Source organism: Gekko japonicus, unplaced genomic scaffold (genome assembly GCF_001447785.1).
Source record: "Gekko japonicus isolate JY-2015 unplaced genomic scaffold, Gekko_japonicus_V1.1 scaffold3584, whole genome shotgun sequence".
In the NCBI taxonomy this organism is placed as follows: Eukaryota; Metazoa; Chordata; class Lepidosauria; order Squamata; family Gekkonidae; genus Gekko; species Gekko japonicus.
In genome coordinates, this window is record NW_015174948.1 from 93,471 (window position 1) to 115,666 (window position 22,196).

Genomic DNA, 22,196 nt, shown 5'->3' on the forward strand with positions numbered 1-22,196 from the left:
GCCGATGCCTCCGTCGCCTGGCTGGAGTGGCCGCGGGGGAGTCTGGAGTCGGGCGGCCGCTGGTGGGAGCCGCGGGTGCCCGGGCCGAGATTGGGGGGGCAAGGCGGGCGACAGAAGGCCGATGCCTCCGTCGCCCGGCCCTCTACAGAATCCACCCCCCAAACCTCCAGGTATTTCCCTCCTTAGAGCTGGCAACCCTACATTCCCCTCAGTGCCTGTTGGTAGGCAACTAAGCTTGGTCCTGTCACCTATTTTGGCCTTTGGGAGAAAACACATTGGGGCCAGTCCTGATAGGGTTGCCAACTCCAGATGGGAAATTCCTGGAGACTTGAGGGATGGAGCCTGAAGAGGGTGAGGTTTGAGGAGGGGTGGGACCTCAGACAGGTACACTGCCATAGACTCCACCCTCCAAACCAGTCAGTCTCACATAGGGAACCATTGTTGCCAATCTCCAGGTGAGGGCTGGAGAGCACTCAGTATTACAACTGCTCTGCAGAAGGGAGGGCAGAAGTCAGCTGAAGTCAAAGGGGCAGATAATGGTAGGTTGGTGGCTAGCTGGGAAGGAGATGGGGTTGCCAACTACATGCTGACAAATTCCTGGGGATTTGAGGGGTGGAGCCTGGGGAGGGTGGGGTTTGCGGAGGGGTGGGACCTCAGACAGGTAGAATGCCATAGACTCCACCCTCCAAACCAGCCATTTTGTCCTGGGTAACAATTGCTGCCAATCTCCAGGTGAGGGCTAGAGATCACTCAAAATTACAACTGCTCTTCAGGTAGCAGAGATCAGTTCCTCTGGAGAAAACAGTGGACTCTGTCATTATATTATACCCTGCTGAGGTCACCACAGCAAATTGACACTGTTTGCCCAAAGCCAGAGCACTCTCCCAGAGCCTCTTTCTAGATCCTGTTGTATTTATTTCCACAACGGGCCTTATTCCTAGTTTGTTATAAATCTAATTTTTGGCGACAATTCACAGAAAAGGACAATTGCTCTTGCTGTATTGCTGCATCTTTAGTGGCAGGAAGCAGACCTGTCCGTTCAGGATTCAGTGTAAATATTGTGAGTGCAGCAAGCCCTTGGGGTGGTGAGTGGATCATGTGGGTACACCTCTGATTTGGCATGCAACGAGGTCACATGTATAGCAGTCTCAGTTTTATAATCTGTGCTGTCTTCTTCTATGAAAGAACCTGAATAGGAAGCATATTTGAATAAGGGGAACATTTTAGATGTAGAGTGTCCCCTAGCCTGTATGACTGTCAAGCCGTTGAATGGGAAGACTGATGTCAATAGAAGTATCTGCTGGGCTAGGTGCATCTGCTCTTCTCTCCACTCTTCACAATCCCAGAATAGCTTCACAGTTCCCAGGTGAGCAACTATATTTTCAAGATTAAATGTGCTACCATCTGTAATCTCTGAAGGCTGTATATTAGCCACACTGTTTTCAGATCAATATTGTGGTGAAGCATGTTTTATTTGAATATCCACATATAAGGAGGCTAGAGAGAAATGGATCAAGCCACTTATGCCCCAGCAAAACCAGCCTCCCCCAGACATTTTAATTACTAAAATTTTAAAGGATCCTAGGCCAGCAAACACACTCTTTTTACTTAAATTCTTTGTTCAGGCCATGGGAGTTCAGGCAGCTTGTGACAAGACGCCTTCTCTAACCTAGTAGAGCCCTGTCCTCTCTGGCTTGAATTCTTCCTTTTATTCTTAGTTGGGATAGATCAAGACTACTCAAGACCTAAGGAAGGAAGGAAAGTTCTAGATAGGGACCTTAGCATACAATAAACAGGGTTTTTTCCCCCAGGTATCAGGAAGCAAGGAATATTGGACATGGGTTGTCCCCTCTCTGGTGTCAAGGTTTAGGACCATGGACAGCAGACCAGAAAATGGGTTGCATGCATGAGAAGTGGCTTGCAGCTAAAATCCAAGGAGGGATTAATAATTAGGAGTCCTCATTGTGTGTAGCAGCAGTTGATAACCACTCCTGTGATAAAGCCAGAAGTGCAGCATTTGTTGAAGGGGAACTCAAGTTCATGTTTGGTTGCCTGGGCATAAGTGGAGGTCAGAGAAAGGCTCTTGTGGGGGTTGGAGGGCTTCCCTGGGGCACCAGGTAGGAGTCAGGAAGGCAAAGCTATATGGCCAAAGGAGAACTGTCAGTTCCTGGAGAAAGGGGGGGATGTAGAGAGTAAAGGGAGCAGGAAGCGGTCAGTGAACCTGGAACATCTGCAAACAGATTCCTCTTCTTGAATGCCAGTTTACGGGTTTAAGGCAGATGGAATGGTTGGGATTAGGGACAGCACAGGTATTTGGTGATTGTTTAAGTCCATTTTATCAGCATTATTTTGCACATGCACATTTTTGAATAGTGTTTTGAAAGGCAAGAGTTTCCTTTCCTCACATTTATTTACTTGACCAAGCCCTTCTTCTCCCCAGATTGCAAGGCCCTGCAGAATAAGGAAATGAAAGTCCACCATGGCAAGGCAGCCAAACCCAGCTATCACACCTCATGTGCAATGTTCCCTCTAAGATGTGGAATCTTGTGAGCAACAATTCTACTTTGTGAGCTGCTGGCATTAAAGTTGTGGGCGAGTGATTTGGCTGCTGCAAAGATTAGTTTGGTCTGGAGCCCTCCTTCCTGAGCTAAGACTGAAATCTGTGAGCTGGAGGCTAAAAAACTGTGAGCTGGCTCACACTAACTCAGCTTAGAGGGAACACTGCTCATGTGCAGTGGCAAAGCCGTTTGAAAGCCGTTTTCACCCATCAAACATAGTTCTCAGTGCATTTTGCACCTTTCCTAAATGTCCTGGCCAGGCAACTTGTCAGCAGAAGATCATGGTGATAGTCATGGATGAAGGCTCATTTGGAACAAACAAAAGAATCATCCCAGTAAAGTTTAGTGGAAGCACAAAATACGCAGAGAAAGAGGTAAGAAACAGAGGATTCAGTGCAGGACAGAAAGTGATGTTACTCTCATCAAAAGTGAGAAACAGGGAGAGAGACCCTTAGAAATCATAAAGAAGATAATGCCCGTTGCTTGTGAGGCTCTTAGCAAGGACAACAAGGTCAGATTTGGCATGTAAGTGTGTTCAAAGAATGGCAGGAGCAAGAAGTCCAGACAGGCAGGAGAGGAGTGAGAAGAACTTCAAAGAGGCTGGTTGGTTGCATCAGAGCAAGAAGTGGAGATGGACAGTGAACCCCCCCCCACACACCCACACACACACACTGGCCGTTCTTGGTGGGTCTGCAAAGAGACTAACAGTCTGTGGTCAGCCTTTCTTCCCAAGCTGTCACATATACGGGCTCTCCGTGTCCCACAACGGCTGAGTACAGGTATGATGGAGGAAGTGGGAGAAAATATGAATTGAGTTTTCAGCCAGTGAATGAACAAGTCCAATGGCGAGGGTGCCTGAGAAGCACTAACAGATTCTGTTGTGTGTGGATTTTAAGAAATATGCCCAGGTTTCCCTTGCTTGAAAGCTAGTTGAATCCGACTCTAGGAGGCGGTGCTCATCTCCGTTTCCAAGCCAAGAGACAGCACTGTCTAAAGACATTTCCATAGTCATGTGGCTGGTGTGACTAAAAGCCGAGGTGCACAGAATGCTGTTACCTTCCCACTGAAGCAGTACCTATTTATCTACTTGCAACTTCTTGCTTTCGAACTGCTAGGATGGCAAGAGCTGGGGCCAGAGACAGGAGCTCACTCTGTCACGCGGCACTCGGGTCTCAAACTGCCGAACTACAGACCTTCCTGTAGTGTATTCAATAGCTGACATTGAATGCCTATGTATTGTGAACCAGCTCATTGCCATCTCATGTTAAGCTTCAGCCTGGGCTAGGATCCTAATGTAACCAATGGGAGCACTAGCCCAGGATGTGTCATCCAATCACCTTGTAGAGCGGGATCGCTTGTGATTGGCCTTTATCTATTCAACCTGATAGGTTGTTATTTGTACAATGGGCGTGGCTATATTAGCCGGGAATGTTTAAATACAGAGCAGCCAGTGTATGAACTTTGATGGGTTCTGGCTGGCGATTGTTGTACCCAGGGGTCTTGTTGTAGAAAAAGAGCTGCCGGAGCTCATTAGCATAACTCATTAGCATAAGTTATTTGCATATGCCACGCCCCCTGACATCACCGGAAGTGACAGAAGGCCACACCCCCTGACATCACCGGAAGTGTGTCAGAAGGCCCGGCTACTTACCCTCCTGCTTCATCCTCATTCCCAAACGGAATGAGGATCGAAGCAGAGGGCGGGGTAAAGAAGGGGGCGGGGCTTCACCACGTGACCGCCCCGCCCCCTAGAGGTTCTCTTCCGGAGCTCCGTACCTGAGAGCTCCCCCCCGACTAGAGCCCTGGTTGTACCGTGTTGGAGTTGTAACGAAGCTGAAGAATAAAAGCCGCATTCTTGCTGAATCACTCTCCGACTCCTTGTTAAGTTCGCGACTTAACACTTCCCGTCTGCAGCTCAGCGTCTTAACCTCTGAGCCACTGCATCCCCTATCAAAAGCATGTAATAACCTCAATAAAACTGTTTCGCCAATAGAGAAACTTAGGCCCCAGTCACACGGGCTGGATATCGCGGGGGGGAGGTGTGGCTAATTGCTCCGGCACAGTTTGATCCACGATTACGCGATCAGACGCACCGGCAGCACACCACGGGTCCTTCCCTCAGCGTCGGCGGGTAAACGAGGGTGGCGATCACACGACGATCCTGCAGCGTGGCAAAGAAGCGGCGCGGCACGATCACACCAGCAATGGCTAGGTGCCGCTGCCCTGACAAACGGGGTCATTTTTTTTTTAAGCTGAAACGGCACTTTCGCTTTCCTCTTTGTGTGCATGCGCCATTGCGTGCTTGTGCGCATCTTGTGGAGACTTGGGGGGGGAACCTGTTTGCGAAGGGACATGGGCGGGCGCCGGATGCCACCACCGGAAACGCGATCAGACGCCAGCCCTTGCCCCGCGGTTTCCGGAAACTAGTACCTCAGAGGTACTAGTTTTTAACTCCGCATCTTCGGTGGGAAGCCTCAGGTTCGCCATGGGAGCACTATGCTTCCCAGATGTTGCGGTGTGATTGCGCCCGGAAAATCTGTCTATCTTCCGTCTCTGTAGCGTGGCTAATGCTCCGTGTGACCGCAGCCATAGATCCCCTTATTTAGAATGCTGTCTCCTGCTTCTGTAGTTGGAACTTCTAACCAATGTCTAATTGGTTAGTGCTAACTAACTACTATTTGTAAACACAGACAACAGATTAACTCTTTTGTGACTCAAGTGGGAACACTTGTATATTCTAACAAAAAGCCTGTTCCCAAGTCAGAGTTGTACGTGATTCAGAGTGCGGATGTGGGAAGGAAGAGCTTCATCCCCTCAAAGAGGGCCATGCTGTGCAGAGAGACAGGCAGAGGCAGATAACAGCACTAGGCGGTGCTGGGTGTGAATAAAGCCCCATTACCAAGGAGTAAAATTGGTGGGTCAGCCTCTGGCTGACTTTAGATCCAGCAAAACTTTTTGGTGTAAAAAGAAAAGTCAGCCAAGCAAACCTGCAGTTGTTCTTGTCCCAGACTCGCTTTGTGCATATAGGAGGAGGAGGAGGAGGAGGATGATAAGCACTGTTAGCATATAGAAATTAAGCTGTTCACAAAACGCCTCCTGGGATTATCTCCATGATCTTTACTACTTCCCTGTACAGGTGAATTGTACATGGGGCGGGATTGAGAACAGGCTCTTGCGTAAGATCACTTAGTGAATTTAGGCTGCAGTGGGATTTGAACCAAGGACTTCACAGCTCAGACTTCTAGCAAGTGTTCACTCTAAGCTGAGTTAGTGTGAGCTAGCTCACAGTTTTTTAGCCTCTGGCTCACGCATTGTTGTCTTAGCTCAGTAGCCAATTTGCTCGCTCACAACTTTAATGCCAGTAGCTCACAAAGTAGAATTTTTGCTCACCAGACTCCACAGCTTAGAGGGAACATTGCTTCAAGCCACTGCACTCAATATGCTAGTTCCCTCCAAGAGCGTTTTGTTTTTACAGTTAAAGATAATGTTTTTACTCTGACACCACCTTGTGCTGGACTCTGGAGTGATGCTATAGAAATTCCCTAAATGAAGCAATTTTGACTTGCCGGCCAACGTGTGCTACAACAGACATGAGATCTACCCCTCCGGCTGCACTCTCTGCTTTCAGAGGAGAGGTGGGTCGTGGCTAGGGATGGGGCATTTTCTGTGGTGGCCCCTCACCTCTGGAATGCCCTCCAATGAGGGTCGCCTGGTGCCTCCTTTACTGTCTTTGGGCGTCAGGCCAAAACATATCCTTTTGCACAGGCTTTTAATTAAGGGTTTTATCTTTGCAGGGTTTTTTTAATGGTCTGCTTCTGGTTTGAGGATTTTTGTAATGGCTTATTTCATGCTGTTTCTCTCCCATGGCTTGTTGTTTTTATAGTGATAATTTATTATTTGAATTGCAAGATGCCTCAAGCAGGACTCTGATGAGGGTGCATAGAAATCTCTTAAATAAATGTATGTGAGCTTCATCCTTCCTTTTTTGCCGAAACATGCTAATTAATGCCTCTGTGTCTTTTGCCTAAAGATTCCAAGGAAGCTGCCGGCCACTGACCTCTGGGTTCCCGACTTGGAAATGACTAAATTAGGAATGCACTGACATGGCGGGAGCGGCTCTGCTTCTTCTGCTGATGCTTGCCACAGAGGTGGGTACGACTCTGCCGCATTCCAGCTCGTGGACATGGGTGGGGGAGGTGGGGGGGGGGTGACACAGAAGCCTGCTTGCCTGTGGAGACACAGTAGCAGAAGACAGCTTCTAAATCAAAACACTAGCTGTCGTGCCTACAGAGATGCTTTGCCACTGCACAGCCAGCCACATCCCCACTGACGAATCAGGAGCCGTGCTGGGAAAGAGCCCCACCTGGCCCCACACACGTTCTAAGAGCACTTCGTAGGCACCAGGAAAGTGGCCACCAAGGTGCCTGGGGGCACCACGTCAGAGATCCCTGTCTTCGAGGGTCACCAGTTATCAGAGCCTGGCAGATGACTTTCCCAAGTGCCACTCCAATTCCTCATCCTAACACAATATACACATCTCAAAGGGCATCTTTCCCTGTTATCAATTGTTAACACCTGCTGAGGCAAAAATGTTTGAAAATTCATGTCACTGTTCCCATCAGATGCTGTGTGCCAGGGAAGTGATGTGCTCCATTTATGCCCTTCCAGTTGCAGAATACGGGCAGTGCAGAATTCTGTACCCATTGGGCCCTGGCAAGATGCCCATGTTAGTTCTGGAAACACCAGAGCTTCATTCAGGAACAAGGCCACCATGTGCTTCAAGCAGGTGTCACTTTTCCAGACAGATCCCTGTCTTCACTCAAAGGTCTGCCATTTCTGAGAGAGATTTCTCTGTGATCTTGCTGAATTCCTGAACAGAGTGCAGGAGGTTCCTGTGGGAGTGATGCTTCTGCTGGGATTCTGTTTTCTGCAGGCAGGGGGAGCGCTTTAGGGCTTGGCCCTAGAAACCTCACTGGCATCTAGCAGGTGTTTGCCAGCTCGCAGAAGAGGGGGAAGGCCTCAGGCTCTGTGCCCTGTTGTTGGCTGTCCAGAGGAGCTGGCTGGCCACTGAGTGAGACAGGAGGCTGGACTAGATGGACCACAGAGCTCGTCTGATGTTCTTTAGTTGACCTTCCCTTGTCTGCTGGGATTTATTTCCACCTGAGTTCCCACATAACCTTTGCTAAAATCTGGAGCCTAAAATATGTTTGAACTTTGCTTTTCTTTTGTCCTTCTCTGCAGACCCAAAGCTTTGCCTGTTTGGCTTGGAAGCTAGCCTGCTTAGCTGTAGCTCGTGGGCCTCCAGCAGAAAGATTGGGTGTTTATAGGTTTGGGAAATGAATATAGCACCCCTGCAGAGACCTGCTGGAGGTGACTTACAACTAAAACCTCAAAACCATCAAAACAAGACAAAGCTATTAAAAACAAGCCAGCACATAAAAACCAGCATAAAACAAACCTTGTGAAACCTAAACACTATTGATAGAACAATCCTCAGAGCAGAAGTAGATGGTGAAAGAGAGAAAGACCCCTTTAGCTCCTCTGTTGCGACTGGTTTCTTCTGTGCCCGTCAAGTGTAGCCTTTCTGCTCCAATAGCCAGCTGCCTCTGTGTGCTCAGAGGGCTGCCAGGCTGCGGAAGTGCCGTGCATCTCCCCCCCGCCCACCACCACCACCAGGAGCTGGCATATATTGCGGGGCGGATTTTGCCGCCTCTGTGAGGGAGCCTCCAGTTTATGCCATGTCTCTGCAGCTCAGTTTCCTGTCTAGCACAAGCTTCTGCCCCAGCAGGACAGGTGCTAACGGGCACCTTCCACCGCTACAACTAGACCAGCTTGAAGTCCTTTCGGTCTATGGGTGCCCTGTTTTCTCTCCATGTCTTCTGCAGGCACCACACCCCTTTGCCAACCCTGTGGAGTGCCAAGCGAGCGAATACCTGGATGAGCATGGGAAGTGCGCCCCCTGCAGGGAATGTGGACCGGGACTGCAGCTTTCCAAAGTAAGCGGAGTGTTTGCAGGACTGCAGACAAGACCTCCTGGGACCAGATCCTGGCCAGGCGATAGCTCCTCCTCTGCGTGGGCGGCATGTCCCCCAAGCAGGCTCACCTGGACCCTCCACTGGCAGAGAGGCCCTCTGGTGTTCCGGGCAGACCAGAGAAACTGGGCCCTTACACAAAGCATCCGCTCTCCTGTTCAACTGTTTCAGAAGTTAGATGGGAAAGCTAAAGGGGTTTCTAAAGCATGGTCCTGTTTTGGGAGGAAAGAGGTGCCATAGGTGAGGAGGTGCTGAGCAAAAACACAGCTCCTTCCCAATGAGTCCCGCCTCGTCACTGAATTCTGGGCATATGGATGAGCCGCTTTGACCCGAGTCAGGTGAAGCTGCAGCTCCCCACTGCTGTGGGCTGGATCCTTGGGGACTCGGCATGGCCTCAGATGCTTTAGGCCCCCTTTGTAGGGTCACTGGAAGAGCCCTGCTGGATCACCACACCCAAGGTCCATCTAAACCAGCCTCCAGCAAATGAAAGGTGGGCCTGCCTCTGTTTCACCAGCAACCAACATGCAGAGAGAGGCGGCCTGCAAACCGGGGATTTTCCTGTAGCCGTCATGCAAACGGCTGCTCTTCAGCCTCTCCCCCAGCCATTATTTCTGGCCCCCTTTGGAATTCAGTCCCATTCGTTTCTGTTCAAGCACCACTCTGAGTACTGGTGTGAGCCCAGAAAACCCTCTTTGGCTCGAGAGCCCCGTGCATCCCTCTGTCCCAGGGCCACGTCTCTGGGAGCCCCTCTTGTCCGAGCCGAGCCCCAATGCAGCGAGGCCTTTTCTTGGGGTGCCCTCCTTTCTTGGGGCCCCCTTTCCTGAGGCCAGGCCAGCTCCGGGCATGGCTTGCTTTGAGAAGCAAGAGTGGGCACATGGCTCTGAACAGCTACTACTCTGTGGCTCTGACATTGGGCTTGCATTTCGAATTCTTCCCCGTTGCTTCTGCAGCCTAACAAAACCTCCAGCCACAGAACGGAGAAGTTGAGAGAGGCAGAGATCACTGTCTACTTCCTGTACTGGCACCGCTGTTTCTGCCCGCCCCCTGCTCCTCCATGCCCCCAGAGGCGGTACAGGAGCTGCCCCCCGGGCTGCTCTCGGGGTCTGTTTTCATGGGCTGTGGGGCGAATGGCCTTCTTAGACAAGCACTGAGGACAGGGGGGGGCATCTTTTGGCACTCTCACACCAGTCCCCCTCCCTCGTAACCCCCCTCCAGGGAGGCTGGGGAGTTGGAATCCTTCCCCGCCATATATGCTGCATTTTTGCCATCTTGTCTATGCTGTTTTATGTACTGGTATTTATAGGGCTGTTTTAATCTGAAATTTGTATATTATTTTGCTATAAGCCGCCCTGAGCCCTACTGGTAGGGAAGGGCAGCCTAGCAAATCTAATTTAATAAACAAATCAATAGGTCTGCTTAGAGACAGTGCAGGATCTCCGTCAGTGCTCCCTCTACGCTGAGTCAGTGTGAGCCAGCTCACAGTTTTTTAGCCTCCGGCTCACACATTTTTGCCTTCGCTCAGGAAGGATGGCTCCGGAGCAAGCTAATTCAGGCAGTAGCCAAATCACCTGCTCACAACTTTAACACCAGTAACTCAGAAAGTAGAATTTTCGCTCACAGGACTCCACAGCTTAGAGGGAACATTGATCTCCGTGTGTCCCTTTTCCCTCTGTGGTGGCTCCTGCACACAGGCTGGCTCTCACTTCACACTGCTGCCGTCTGGTGGGGGGTAGACAGGTACCAACAGGACTGTCTTGATGGATCCGCTGTGTCTCTTTGCAGGAGTGTGGCTATGGTGAAGGCGGTGACTCGCAGTGTGCGCCGTGCCATCCCCGGAGGTTTAAGGACAGCTGGGGCCACCACGGCTGCAAGCCCTGCCTCTCTTGCAGCCTCATCAACCGGATCCAGCAGTCCCCGTGCACGGCCACCTCGGACGCAGCGTGCGGAGAGTGCTTCCCTGGGTAAGAGCTGTGGGAGCCGCAGGGGCTCTTGCAGACACACAGCTGACAACGAGGAGGGTCACAGGAGCAGGGCGTTACGTGGTAAGCGGGTGGAAGAGCAGGGCTGCCATTGGCCGGTTAGGTGTCGGTTTGCCATAGTGATCAAAGTGCTGAGTTGAGATCTGAGAGACCCGGCTTCAGATCCCCACTCAGCCAGGCAAGGGTTCTGTGGTGTGAAAGTTGTGAGGAAAGGGGTTGCTGAAGGTGGGGCCCTTGTTTAACTCACTGGGCCTATTGCGGGGTGGGGGGTGGGCGTGGACAGTTCTGAAAGCAACGGGCAGTACAGTCTCCATGTGTTGTTTCTCTCCCAGCACCTGAACACTGGCAGTACAGTCCCAAGCAGAGTTTGAACCTTTTAAGCCCCTTGAGCTTCAGTGGACTTAAAGGAAGGGTGTAGCCTTGTTTAGGATGGCACTGTGAGAAAGCAGTGGTAAGCAGGTCTGCTTAATGTGGCTTACTCCCAGGAAAGTGTTCTTAAGGACTGCATTGTAAGAGTCGGATCTTCACCTTCCAGACTGATGGGTATCCCTGAAAGCTAGTTTGCGTGATCAAACTGGTGGGCTGAAAGTATGAGATGAAAGAATCGGTAGCATTTCAGAATGCAGTTGCTTCAATGTCACTCAAAGCATGGCCCCAATCCAGCTCCTTCTCCTATGCATGCTACGTGCAGCAAAATCAGGGCGGTCTTCACGGCTGGGTCTGAACTGCTGAATGCTGCACTCGAGGGGAGGAGCAAGCTGTAATGTACTATTGGGTGTGGGGGGTGTGTGTTGGGGGGACGCTCAAGCTAGGCCAACCAATTCCCTCCCTCTCCTCGAACTCCATGCCTGCCCTTTGCACAAGGAGGAGGATCTTGATCGTGGCCCTGCATTTATTACATGACTGTCTGATCCCATTTAGCAGGCCCATTAAGCGTCTGCTCCCTTTCTCTCTGCAGTTTCTACAGCAAAACCCAGATTGGAGGACTGCAGGACCTGGAATGCATCCCCTGCACGAAGCAGACCCCACCCTCAGAGCCACAGTGTAGGTGCCAGTGGCTCTTTGGCTAACCTCCTGGCCAGGATCTTGGCTCCTCCTGCTGAGCTCTTGAATTCCAGAGGAACTGTATTACCTGCAGAGAGTAGCAAGATGGTGTGGAGACTGCTTTAGAAAGAAATCAGAATTTTACACCCAGAAAAGCTGGATGCTGGAACCTTTATCCAAACTTATTTTTCTTCTACTACTCATGGGGAGGGGTTCTGGAGGGCCCAGACCACTGCAAGCCCAACTGGGACCTCCCACCAAGCTTTTGAGATTTCACCAGGCATAAGCACGTGTGGAAATGTTTGAGGCTTTTTGAAAGCAGAGATTTCTATAATCTTAGATTCCCCATCCAGGACCAGGTTTTCTTCTCGTGCACAATACCTACAGCTTGGTTTAGGAAGCATAGATGTCCTTTAGTAGCACAAAAGATCTAAGATCTCTTCTGACTTTTACTATGAGGAACCCCATAGCCAGTGCTAAGTAGTGGGACAAAACCCTTCTGACAGCCGTGGCTTTAGCCAGTTTGGTGTAGTGGTTAAGTGCGCGGACTCTAATCTGGGAGAACCGGGTTTGATTCCCCACTCCTCCACTTGCACCTGGCTGGATGACCTTGGGCAAGCCATAACTCTGGCACAGCTGTTCTTGAAAAAGAGCAGTTTCAGTCAAGAGTTCTCTCAGCCCCACCTACCTCACAGGCAATTTTCCCTCTAAACTGTGAAGTCTTGTGAGCAAAAATTCTAATTCGTGAGCTACTGGCATTAAAATTGTGAGCGAGCGATTTGGCTACTGCATAAATCAGATTGCTCTGGAGCCATCCTTCCTGAGCTAAGACAAAAATCTGTGAGCTGAAGGCTAAAAAACTGTGAGCTAGCTCACACTAACTCAGCTTAGAGGGAACACTGCTCACAGGGTGTCTGTTGTGGGGAGGAGGTGATTGTAAGCCGCTCTGACACACCTTTGGGTAGTGAAGGGCGGGGTATAAATCCAATCTCCTCCTCCTCTTCTTCTTCTTCCTTAGGCCTCCTGATTAATGCTGTGTAAAGGAAAGGGGATCATTTCAGAGTGAGAATTCCCAGTTTATTTCCCCCTGGTCTTCACAGAGTCACATTTTTTAAAACCTGGAAGCTGGAAATGTACCATTGTGTGTGACATCACACCCTTTCTGCACAGCCAGAACGACTGTTTATATGGTTACGGCAGCAGTCCTGGGAGTGAGTTTCATTGAATAAAATTGGGACTTACTTCTGAGTAGGCCTATTTGAGATTGCTGCCTCTGCGTGTGTTAATCTGCATGCATCTATTCCCTGCTCCCGCTGATCCTGCAACTGTCCCCTGTGCTTGCAGGCCGTTCAAGAGTTAGCCCAGAGAAGGTAGAAAATCCTGCCGGAGCGACCCTGGACACAGCCCTGGCGGTGCTCACCAGCAGTGCCTTGGTCATCATTGTGTTGGTCTCTGTCCTCTCCCTGCTCTGCTGCCAGCGGTTCTGGAAAAGCCAGTGCCAGCGTGGTAAGTCAGCCCTGGGCATTTGCTGAGATGAGGAACTCTCTTGCCTGACAGGCATCCTCCACACTCTTCTTCCCCACCTTGGAATGTCTTTTCTGGTCTTTTTTTAAACTCCCGCCCCAGGCCCAGCCCACCTGCAGGGGAACCGTCAACTTCCCAGTCATAATGTGAACAAGGAGCAAGCAGGATCGGAAGTAGGCTTGCATTCGACTAGGATCCAGGAGCCCTCCGTCCAGGTCCCCTCACCACTGTGGAATGCAGTGATGTTTTAGGTGGAATGCTCTCACAACACACACACACCCATTAGCAAAACAGGACTAGAAAGCACGTCACACCGTTCCAGAGAGCCTCTTCTTTGCTCATTATTCATGACTGGGCTAGAGATGGATACAGTTTGGTGTCGTGGTTAAGTGCATGGACTCTAATCTGGGAGAACCGGGTTTGATTCCCCACTCCTCCACTTGTACCTGCCGGATGACCTCGGGCAAGCCTTAGTTCTGATAAGAGCTGTTCTTGAATAAGAGCCGTTTCTGTCAGAGCTCTCTCAGCCCTGCCTACCTCACAGGGTGTCTGTTGTGGGGAGGGGAAGGGAAAGGAGTTTGTGAGCCGCTCTGAGACACCTTTGGGTAGTGAAGGGCGGGGTATAAATCCAATCTCTTCTCTTCTTCCTTCAAGCTGTCATTATGCACAAATGACTAATGTGGGGCAGTAAAAAAAGAATTGCGGACCAATAAACTCTGTGGACTTTCTTGTTAAGCTAACAACCCATTTCCTTCTCCTGGGTTCAGAGTGTTTTTAATTTCTTCTGCATCCTTTGCAAGTGCTCCTGCAGAGACAGGATTTCTCTGGCCAGAGGGGGATGTCTCAGGCTTCTGCGGGGCCAGCCAGATTCTCCCACCACGAGCGACTGCCAGATCCCTGCTGCTTGAGCGCCAAGAGCGTAACCCCCCGCCATGGATCCTTGGAAGGTGACTCCCGGGCAGTTGCGCCCTCGGGCTCTGAGGGGGTGGCCAAGGAATCCCTGGAAGTCGTTTAAGCCATTGTAGGCTCAGGGGTTCAGGTGTGCTGACAAGAGACCCTGGCATACGTTGTATTTAAAATATTTATTAGCTGCCTTTCTTCCTTGTAGAGCTCAAGGTGGCTTACAGTATAAATAAAATGAGTATAAGACCACAGTAAAAACTTGCAATAGTGGGAGTCAGGCTTTGGATGCATGTCCGTGCAGCCACATATGTACCTGGGTGCCATCCTGCCAAACTTAAGCACTTTGCACTGATTTTTTTTCCAGATCATACCCCGTGTGTGTGTGTGTGTGTGTATGTGTGTGTAACATCCGGTGTTAACTGAGGACTGCATTTGCATGACATTTGCATGACAGCCTACTGCTGCGTCCGCCTCTTCTACTCCTTGGCAGTAGATAGATAACATGGAGGGTGAGCCAGGCTTGTATCCAGAGAGTTATGAATGTGGTGATTACAAAACCTTCTCTGTGTGGCTGTTCCAAAGGGGCATTGCCCACCCTCTGAGTGTAGAAGTGGCTGCCTTGAACTCAAAATGCATGGGCCTCCACTTGGAGGGGCGTAGTCTGATGGCAGGATTTGAGTTTTGGGCAGGCACATCTGGACAGAAGGGAATTGGGCCCGCGGGGGGGGGGGTCTGCACTTGCCCAGTGATGGTCTCTGTTCTTTTAAATAGTTTTGTTGGCAGGAATGGCTAGCTGCTGTAGAGGGAACTGGTTGTCCAGTTCCATCGGTGGTTGGGAGGCTTCACCGTCCTCCTTGTGGGGAAAGGGACTGGCAGCCAGAGGAGAAACAGGTTCCTTCTTGGAGACTTCTTGCTTCTCACTGGTCCTGTTTCTGGCCTTAGGTCCTGCCGAAGCTGTCCGGTTCTTCTCCGGAGGCGAAGGGCTCAGGGTCCATCTGCCGACTCAGCAGGCAGATTGGGACTTCTCCAAACGGATCACAGCCAGTCCCAAAGCCCCGCAGGCCAGGAGCCCCCTGGACACTCGGCCCCTGCTCCGGGACTCCAGGTGCAGCAACGGTTCTGCCGGGGGTTCTTCCTTCACGGAGCTCAGGCAGGACTCTGCCAGGGACCCTGACGACCCAGCGCCTCTCTCCTCCTGCGCCACGGAGATGCAGCATCCCTGGCCTCACAGCCCTGTGGAGTGCACGGAGCTGGATCTGCAGGACTTCTCCACCCGGGCTGGGCTGCTGCACAGAGACGCTGCTGAGAGGACCCTGAGGGGCAGGACGGAGCTGGCCCCTGCCTCTCGTGGGGACCCAGCAGCCGAGGCCAGGCTCACTTCGGGATCTTATTCATCCTTCCGGAACCCTACTGCTGAAAGTGACGAGCAGCGGGTAAGTGGTGCAGGACTCTCTTTCTCTGGGCCAGAAGGGCCACCACAGTGGCACGGGAAGAAGGGACGGGACGGAGGTTGGCGACCCCCCGCCTTCCCCTTCGGTGGCTGTGAGGCTTTGGCTGCGTCTGGACGTAGCCTTATTCCAGCAACGAGGCTGCTCTCCGAACACACACACACAACGTTCGGGACAGGCTCTTGTTCTGCTTTTGCAAGTCTGCAGCAGAGGTGGACTGTGTCCAGGGCTGATCCGTCTTCCCAGCAGTTCTGCAACTCGTTCTAAATGGATTGCGCTTTTTCTTTTTTTAAAAATCGGAATGCATGAATGTTTAAATGAAAAGATTCACACCAGGGGCTTAAAGATAGGCAGAATATCCACCTGACGCGTGGAAGGGGGCCAGGCTGGACTGCTGAACGTGTGTTCAGTGTGTGGGTGTGCAACCTGCCATGTCCAGGGCAAAGGTGGGGGGGATGGGGGCTTAGCCTGCAAGAGGAAAAATCTGTCAGGCCTCCTGATTTACTGTTCTGTATCTCAACAGGGCAGAGTCTCTTGTTTAAGGATCTGCGTTCTTGGGTGGCCACGGCTGGGTGGGGATGTGCAAGCTGAACCCCCACTTGCCATCCCTCAGGCCCAGGGGTCAGGCGGCCTCACACTGACTGCTGCTGCTGCTCACTCGAGACTCTTTTGTGGCTTTTCCTTAGCAGAGCGAAGGTGCTCGGAGCCTCATGACTGAGACCAGGGATGTCGCCCAAGTGAGTGAGTGATGGAGCGCCGCCGGGTCTTCACGTCCAGAGCGGAGGCCGTTGTCCTGCTGCCTGTGGCCTTTCCAGCGGGACTGTTTCCTTGTCGTCACCTCTTCCCTCAGCAGCCTTCGCGTGATCTCCTGCCCGCCGTTTGGACCCAGCTTGGCCTAGGGTCTGTCATGTCTGCTGTTCTCACCTTGGCCTGAGCTCTGTCTTATTGCTGCCTGGCAACAATTGCCAGGCAGAATTCCCAGCGCTGGGCTGCAGAGGGCTGGCTCATTGTGCAGCCTTAGGTGTCGAGCTGGGCAGGCTGCTTGCTGGAATGGGGTTCAACTTGTGTAGCAATAAGTGTCAGAATGCGGAGTGAAAGCCTAGCTGAGGATCCTTGACAAGGAAACCCGGGTGATGATCTATTTCTAGCGGTTCACCTTTTTGATCTTTGTGATAGTATTTGCAAAGAGCATGGAGACCCTTCTCACGGCACCTCAAAAGCTGGTGGCCAGAAGTCCACTAACCATCACAGCCATTAGCCCCACTGGACTCAAGATCCAGCTCCGTTGGGTGGTCCTCTTGTTCTCTAGTCTAGCAGCCCACAGCCTCCGGCTTCCTTGTGTGGCTCACCCTTTGTGGGCCGCTCTTACTTGAATCTGATGCCTGAAGGCCCTTCTGTGTTGATTCTGTACCTTGCTGTGATTTAATTTAAATGAGTGGGACGCTCTCAAGAGACTCCTGGCATCCCTCCAAGGAAACGTTATTGCTGCTGCGTGAGACGACAACGCCTGATGTCCCCCTAACACTCTTGTTCGGGTTTGACATTTCCAGACTTCATGTTTTTATTGTTCTGCATTCTGGGGTCTCTGGCAGCAAAAAAACAGGTGCATTTGGCTGGTGGTGCCATTTTACATCTGGGGGGAGGGTGTAGCTTCCTTTTGTTTCTCTTTTGAACTGTAATTTTTGGAGAAAAAACAATCCCCCCCCCCCCCCCGCTTCAAGTAAAAGCTTTTATGTGTGCCACCAAAATGGTGGCTTGTTTGGTTTCCTGGTAGAGGAAAGGTTTGGGGTTTTTTTGTCTGGCTTGCCACAATTATGTGATGTGCTCCATTGGCCGCTACTGCTGAGGCAGTCAGTCAGTCAGTTTTTATTCGGTGCATAACCAGCACAATTCAGTTAAGACAGTTTAAAATCTCTAGGGTTCATTCATAAAACGTTTATAAACCAATCTGCACTCGTATCAGTCTTATCTGAGACAGGGGAAACACAGCATAATGCCACAATGCCAGGGGAAGGGGAAGGGGGGAAACTTGACATGGGGCTACCATGTTTGGTGACAGCCCTGTAATTCTGTGACATGCCATAATTAGTCTCATTTTTCAGCTCTGTGAGAAGAGATTTCTTTTCATAGCGAAGGTGTCCTGAAAGAAATAAGGACCATGGTGTCCCACATAGTCAAACACTGCAGGGCCCCTCAGCATCCTTTCCCAGTGTTTGCAACTCTGTGTAGCTATCAGGAGAAGTATGGCACAGTTCCTAAATGCCATCATTTTTTCTGTCTGCCTCGTGAGTGTGTGTGGGGATCTGTCTGTATTTTTGGCATGTCCTGCCCTTCTCCACATCTGGACTCTCAATCCATACCACATGTTTCAGAAAAGTTGTCTTTTACCCCCATGGCTCTGATCTACCAAAGCACAGCATCTGTTATGTTTGTCTTATGAGTTTGCTCTTTTTATGGATCTATTGACTGCTGTTAGATTTGATTCTGTATTCATTGATTCATAGAAAAATGGGGTAAACGTTTTCTAAAATAAACGTGACAGGGCTGCATGTGCATCTTTATACAGATCTGCTGGGTCAGGCTTAGGAAAGGCCTTGGGCTCCACTTGATTCCTCCACCACCACCACCACCACCACCCCAACTGAATCTGGGCACGTGTCTTCAAAGTTTCCTTCTCCCTTTTGCTCCTGCTGACTTTCTTTTCAGCCCTCACTTGACTCCTGGGGGTTGCCATTTCAAAGGGTTTACATTTTGAGGAGCGGAAGGGGGGGGGGCAGCCAGCAGCCCACCTTCTGCTCTCTGGAGCCACCCCTTCATTGTCTTGGTCGGATGCTGCTCTCTCTGCCAGCCAGAAACGGGCTGCCCAAGACAGGTTGTTGGGCAGCTGTCTTATAGGAATCCTGCCTTATAGGAACCCTGTTGTGGATCTGCAATGAGGCTGAACGAGGAAGTATCCCCCCGTTTCTGAAAGCCTGCAAGGTACCTAGTCCCCAGAGAGGTGTCTGGTGCATGATCTGCGGTCTTTTTCCATCTGCAACCTCTTGTGCCCTCAGAATCCAGCTGGGGCAGGTGTACAACTGCCAGTCCGTGGGAGATGCAGGTGGCCCCTCCCAGTGCGGAACACGTGGGGGACGGTGGTGGCAAGGGGGGTCAGCACACACCCTCTGCAGCGTTCTCTACAGGAACTTTCACCATTCCGTCCTGAGCAGAGCCCCTGACTGCAGGGGATTTGGAGAGGGAGTATGTCTGCTTAGGATGGCACAGTTAGAAACTGGCATCAGGAATGTTCGCCAGAGAGAGATCTGTATGGCAAGTTTCAGAATACTTAGATAAACTTTTTGCTATCTTGTGTGTGTGATTAATGAGCATTAATCTCTGAGGATTAGGCCTAATTTCAGCAGGACTGTAAGAGCTGTATATGTTGTTTGTTTTCTAAAGGATGTGTTTCTTGCAGCAGCTACCGGTAATTGAATTTTTTCCACTGCTAAAAGGGGTGCATTGAATTCTATAACAGAAAATACTGTTGGTATTTATTGAGGGAGCCTAATTCTTTCACATTTTGAAGCTTTGCAGCCAGGAATTTCCTTTGGAACCTCAATACAGTTTGTATTTTGTCCTTGTAAATTATTTTTCAAAAATAATGGTATACGTTGATATTTTTGTAAATGTTACATTGCTGCCAATTGTTGATTTCTGGGGTCTTATTTTATTTTCTGGAAGGATATTCATAGGTCCCTTGATAAACCCCTAAACTTCAAATGCCGCTGAACATTTTGTACTTGCAGTTAAAAGAAATAAAAGAACCGTTATTTTTCAGTAACATTTTCTGTTCGCAGCTCACAACACATGAATGTTCTGCACTGTTTCAAAAGTATGTACAGTAAAACCAAGGAGCCTGCAGCAAGAGAGAGAGTTTCTTGATAAATAAGAAAAGTGTTCAGAAAGCCAACGTGGACAGTTGCTGGGATGAGGGCGGTAAAGAGGCTTCAGGCTTTAACACTGCCAGCTGCATAGAGATGGTAGAACTCAGCCCTTGGAGATACATCTGGATGGCTGTTTCAGAGGCCAGAGGATGCCTCATCAGAGGGTTTTTGAGGTAAGAGCTGCTCAGAAGTGGTTCACCATTTTGCCACCTTCTGTGCAGTACTAACCAGGGTTAATAGAAGTGTCACTGCCATTGCCTATGAAAGATCCCCTGCCAGTGTTCCCTCCCACTACTGCCACTGCCTAGTAGCTACCCTTGAAGCAAAGGGTGTCAAACATACAGGGGAAGCAACCAGCTCTCTTCTGCATCACAGCTGGATTTGCCAGGCTCTCTAAATGGCACAGGCGCCACAGAGCAAAGCCTCTCTTCTCTCCATTGGCTGAGGCTCCTCCCCCTCCCCTGGGGAGGGAGAGAGGGGGAGGGGAAAAGCCAGGGCTTGCTTCGCTCAGTCCCCTGAATCATTGTCAGCTGGCGGCCATATTTCATTTGTATGTGTCCTTTCCTGACTGTGGCGCTACGGCGCATGCTTGCTCGCTTGCTGTAAACAGCGATAGGGAGGCGCTCCTGAGACCGTGCGAACTGGCGCTGCCAGACTGGGTTATCTGACTAACCTTGAGGAGGAGGGAGGGCTTGCGTTCCACCGTTGGTGTGAATATTTCTTCTCTCATGAGGCACGGAGACTCTACCGTTCATTATGTAACCTCCCACCGGGAGAATCCTCCCCCCCCCCGCGCTTGGATTTCATTTGCTTAGCCATTTGCAGCATCATGTTATATGAAGGGATGCATCCAACCCATTGTCATTCCTAACAATATACCTGTAGATCATGGCAACAGACCTGTAGCCTAATAAATTATAACGCTTCCCTGGAAACGTGTGTGGAGATTTACTTGCTGCTGAAACTGACAATCATACTGGAGAGATACAAAGCACCTTTAAGACCAACAAAGTTTTATTCAAGGTATGAGCTTTTTGCCTTTCTTCACACACAGAGTGTGTGTTTTGTTGGGCTCATTATGCTGAGGCTCTCCTGGGTGCAACCGGGTTCACCTCCCCTATCACAGTATCCGAGCCCTCATGATCCAGTCTTTCTCAGGAGGAAAGCAATGCAAACTATTTAATTAAAGAATAACAACAAGCCAGGGAGGTGGATTAGGCTGTTTGTGTGCATCCAGACCAAGTTCAACCAGCATATTTCCTTTGTAGACTGGGGATTTTGAACCTATTTATTTATTTATTTCTTCGACTTGCCTCTGAGCGGCTAAAGTTATCCATTATCCCTAACCTATGGCCACAATTCTTAGGGGTGGGGACATCCCTACCGGCACCCAGTGGAGGGGGGGTTCTTTTTCTCTGGCTCTGTGCTCGCGACTCCACCCCGCCTGCGCCGCCACGCTCGTGCGTCATCCCGGCTCCGCCTTCTCCACCGCTGTCTGGTTTCGCCACCAATGTACCTGGACGCAATTTTCGCCGCTTGCTGCTTTCGCCGTCCGCCGAGCTGCGACCCTCCAACGACCCCCACAATGGGGAGGGTGCCCCCTACCATCTAAGGTAGGTTCCAATTTATCTACTTGTGCTTATTTTGATATTAATGGCGCTTTCAAACCGCTGGGTTAGTGGGAGCTGGGATGAGGGCCAGGTGCTCAATCTGACCGCGGCGGGTATCAAACAGCTGTACAGCTGTTCGTAGATGTTATTAGTAGCAGGCGTTTAACTGCCTGCGCCACCGCTCCCTAGACTCCCCATGGCTGTCTCTCTATTCTTGCACGGCCTCATAGCAGTTATTTTTCTGGGAAGGCTATAGTTTCGTAGACAAACATATAGCCCTCATTCTATGTCATGATGCCTTCACATGTTCTTGATCAGCACAGGAAGCATCTTATGTACAAAGGCTCACAATGCCCAGCCATTTCATGTCCCCCCCCCCCTGTCATAGAATCAGAGCACTGAGCATGAGATTTCTGTAATGAATGTCAATTAAATCAAAAGAAGGTTTGCAACTTACAGATAAACACCTGAACAGCATACTCATGATGACTGCTAGGCGCAGACACTGTCTCCAGATTTTGATGCAATAATTCAGAGCAAGAGGTGTCAGTTGACGGTTAAATAAAATATTGCAAGAGTGCTAATGTTTTAAGCATGTCTTATTTTGAGTTTTAAAATATCTCTAATCGTGCTTGTCTGTGTCCTTTATAAAGTTTATCTCTCCGCTCCCTGGCCTTCCATTTTATGACACACAAAGCCCGGCCCGACAAGGTCTCCTTTAAGCCAGGTCCGGCCCGCGTAACGACTGAGTTCGACACCCCTCGTCCTAAGGAGGGTGTGCCTGCCAGCGTGTCTCGTCCCCCGCAAGACCCCTCCCCGCGCGGAGCCCAACGCCGCCATTTATCTCCAGGGCAGCTGACGCTCCCGTTCCCCGCGACCACCTCCGCCCCCCCCCTCCACCTGGAGGCTGGCCGGTCGGGAGCGACGCGGCGGGCGGGACTTCCGGTTGGGCGCGTCCGGCCACCCCGGGTCGCTCTAGCCGCGGGGAAGCCAGCTCGCGTCTATGGTTCCACGTCGGAGCGGCTCAGCGGCGGTGCCGAGATGGCGGCGGTGGAGGAGGCGGAGGCGGCGGCGGACGGGGCGGCCAAACCGCTGGTGAGGCGAGGCGGCCCCCGCGGGCGGGCGGGCTTGACCCCCCCCCTCCGTGAGAGGAGGAGGAGGAGGGGGGGGGGGGT

At 50.9% G+C, this 22,196-nt stretch overlaps 2 protein-coding genes across 2 annotated transcripts in view; both read left to right on the plus strand.

Moving 5' to 3' along the window:
* Nucleotides 1-6,628: 6,628 nt before the first annotated feature.
* On the plus strand, nucleotides 6,629-15,383 carry LOC107122097 (tumor necrosis factor receptor superfamily member 27-like; the record flags this gene model as incomplete). The annotated part of the gene is made up of 7 exons (XM_015425127.1): nucleotides 6,629-6,706; nucleotides 8,444-8,554; nucleotides 10,373-10,551; nucleotides 11,528-11,613; nucleotides 12,958-13,119; nucleotides 13,938-14,084; nucleotides 14,983-15,383. Coding segments are annotated over exons 1-7 (1,131 nt in total), but the record flags the coding sequence as incomplete, so codon positions are not given.
* A 6,679-nt stretch (nucleotides 15,384-22,062) lies between these two features.
* Nucleotides 22,063-22,196, plus strand: part of YIPF6 (Yip1 domain family member 6) — a 12,493-nt gene continuing 12,359 nt past the window's right edge. The window contains exon 1 of the mRNA XM_015425126.1: nucleotides 22,063-22,116. Within this exon, the coding sequence (XP_015280612.1) occupies nucleotides 22,063-22,116 (54 nt within the window). The remainder of the gene's footprint in view (nucleotides 22,117-22,196) is intronic.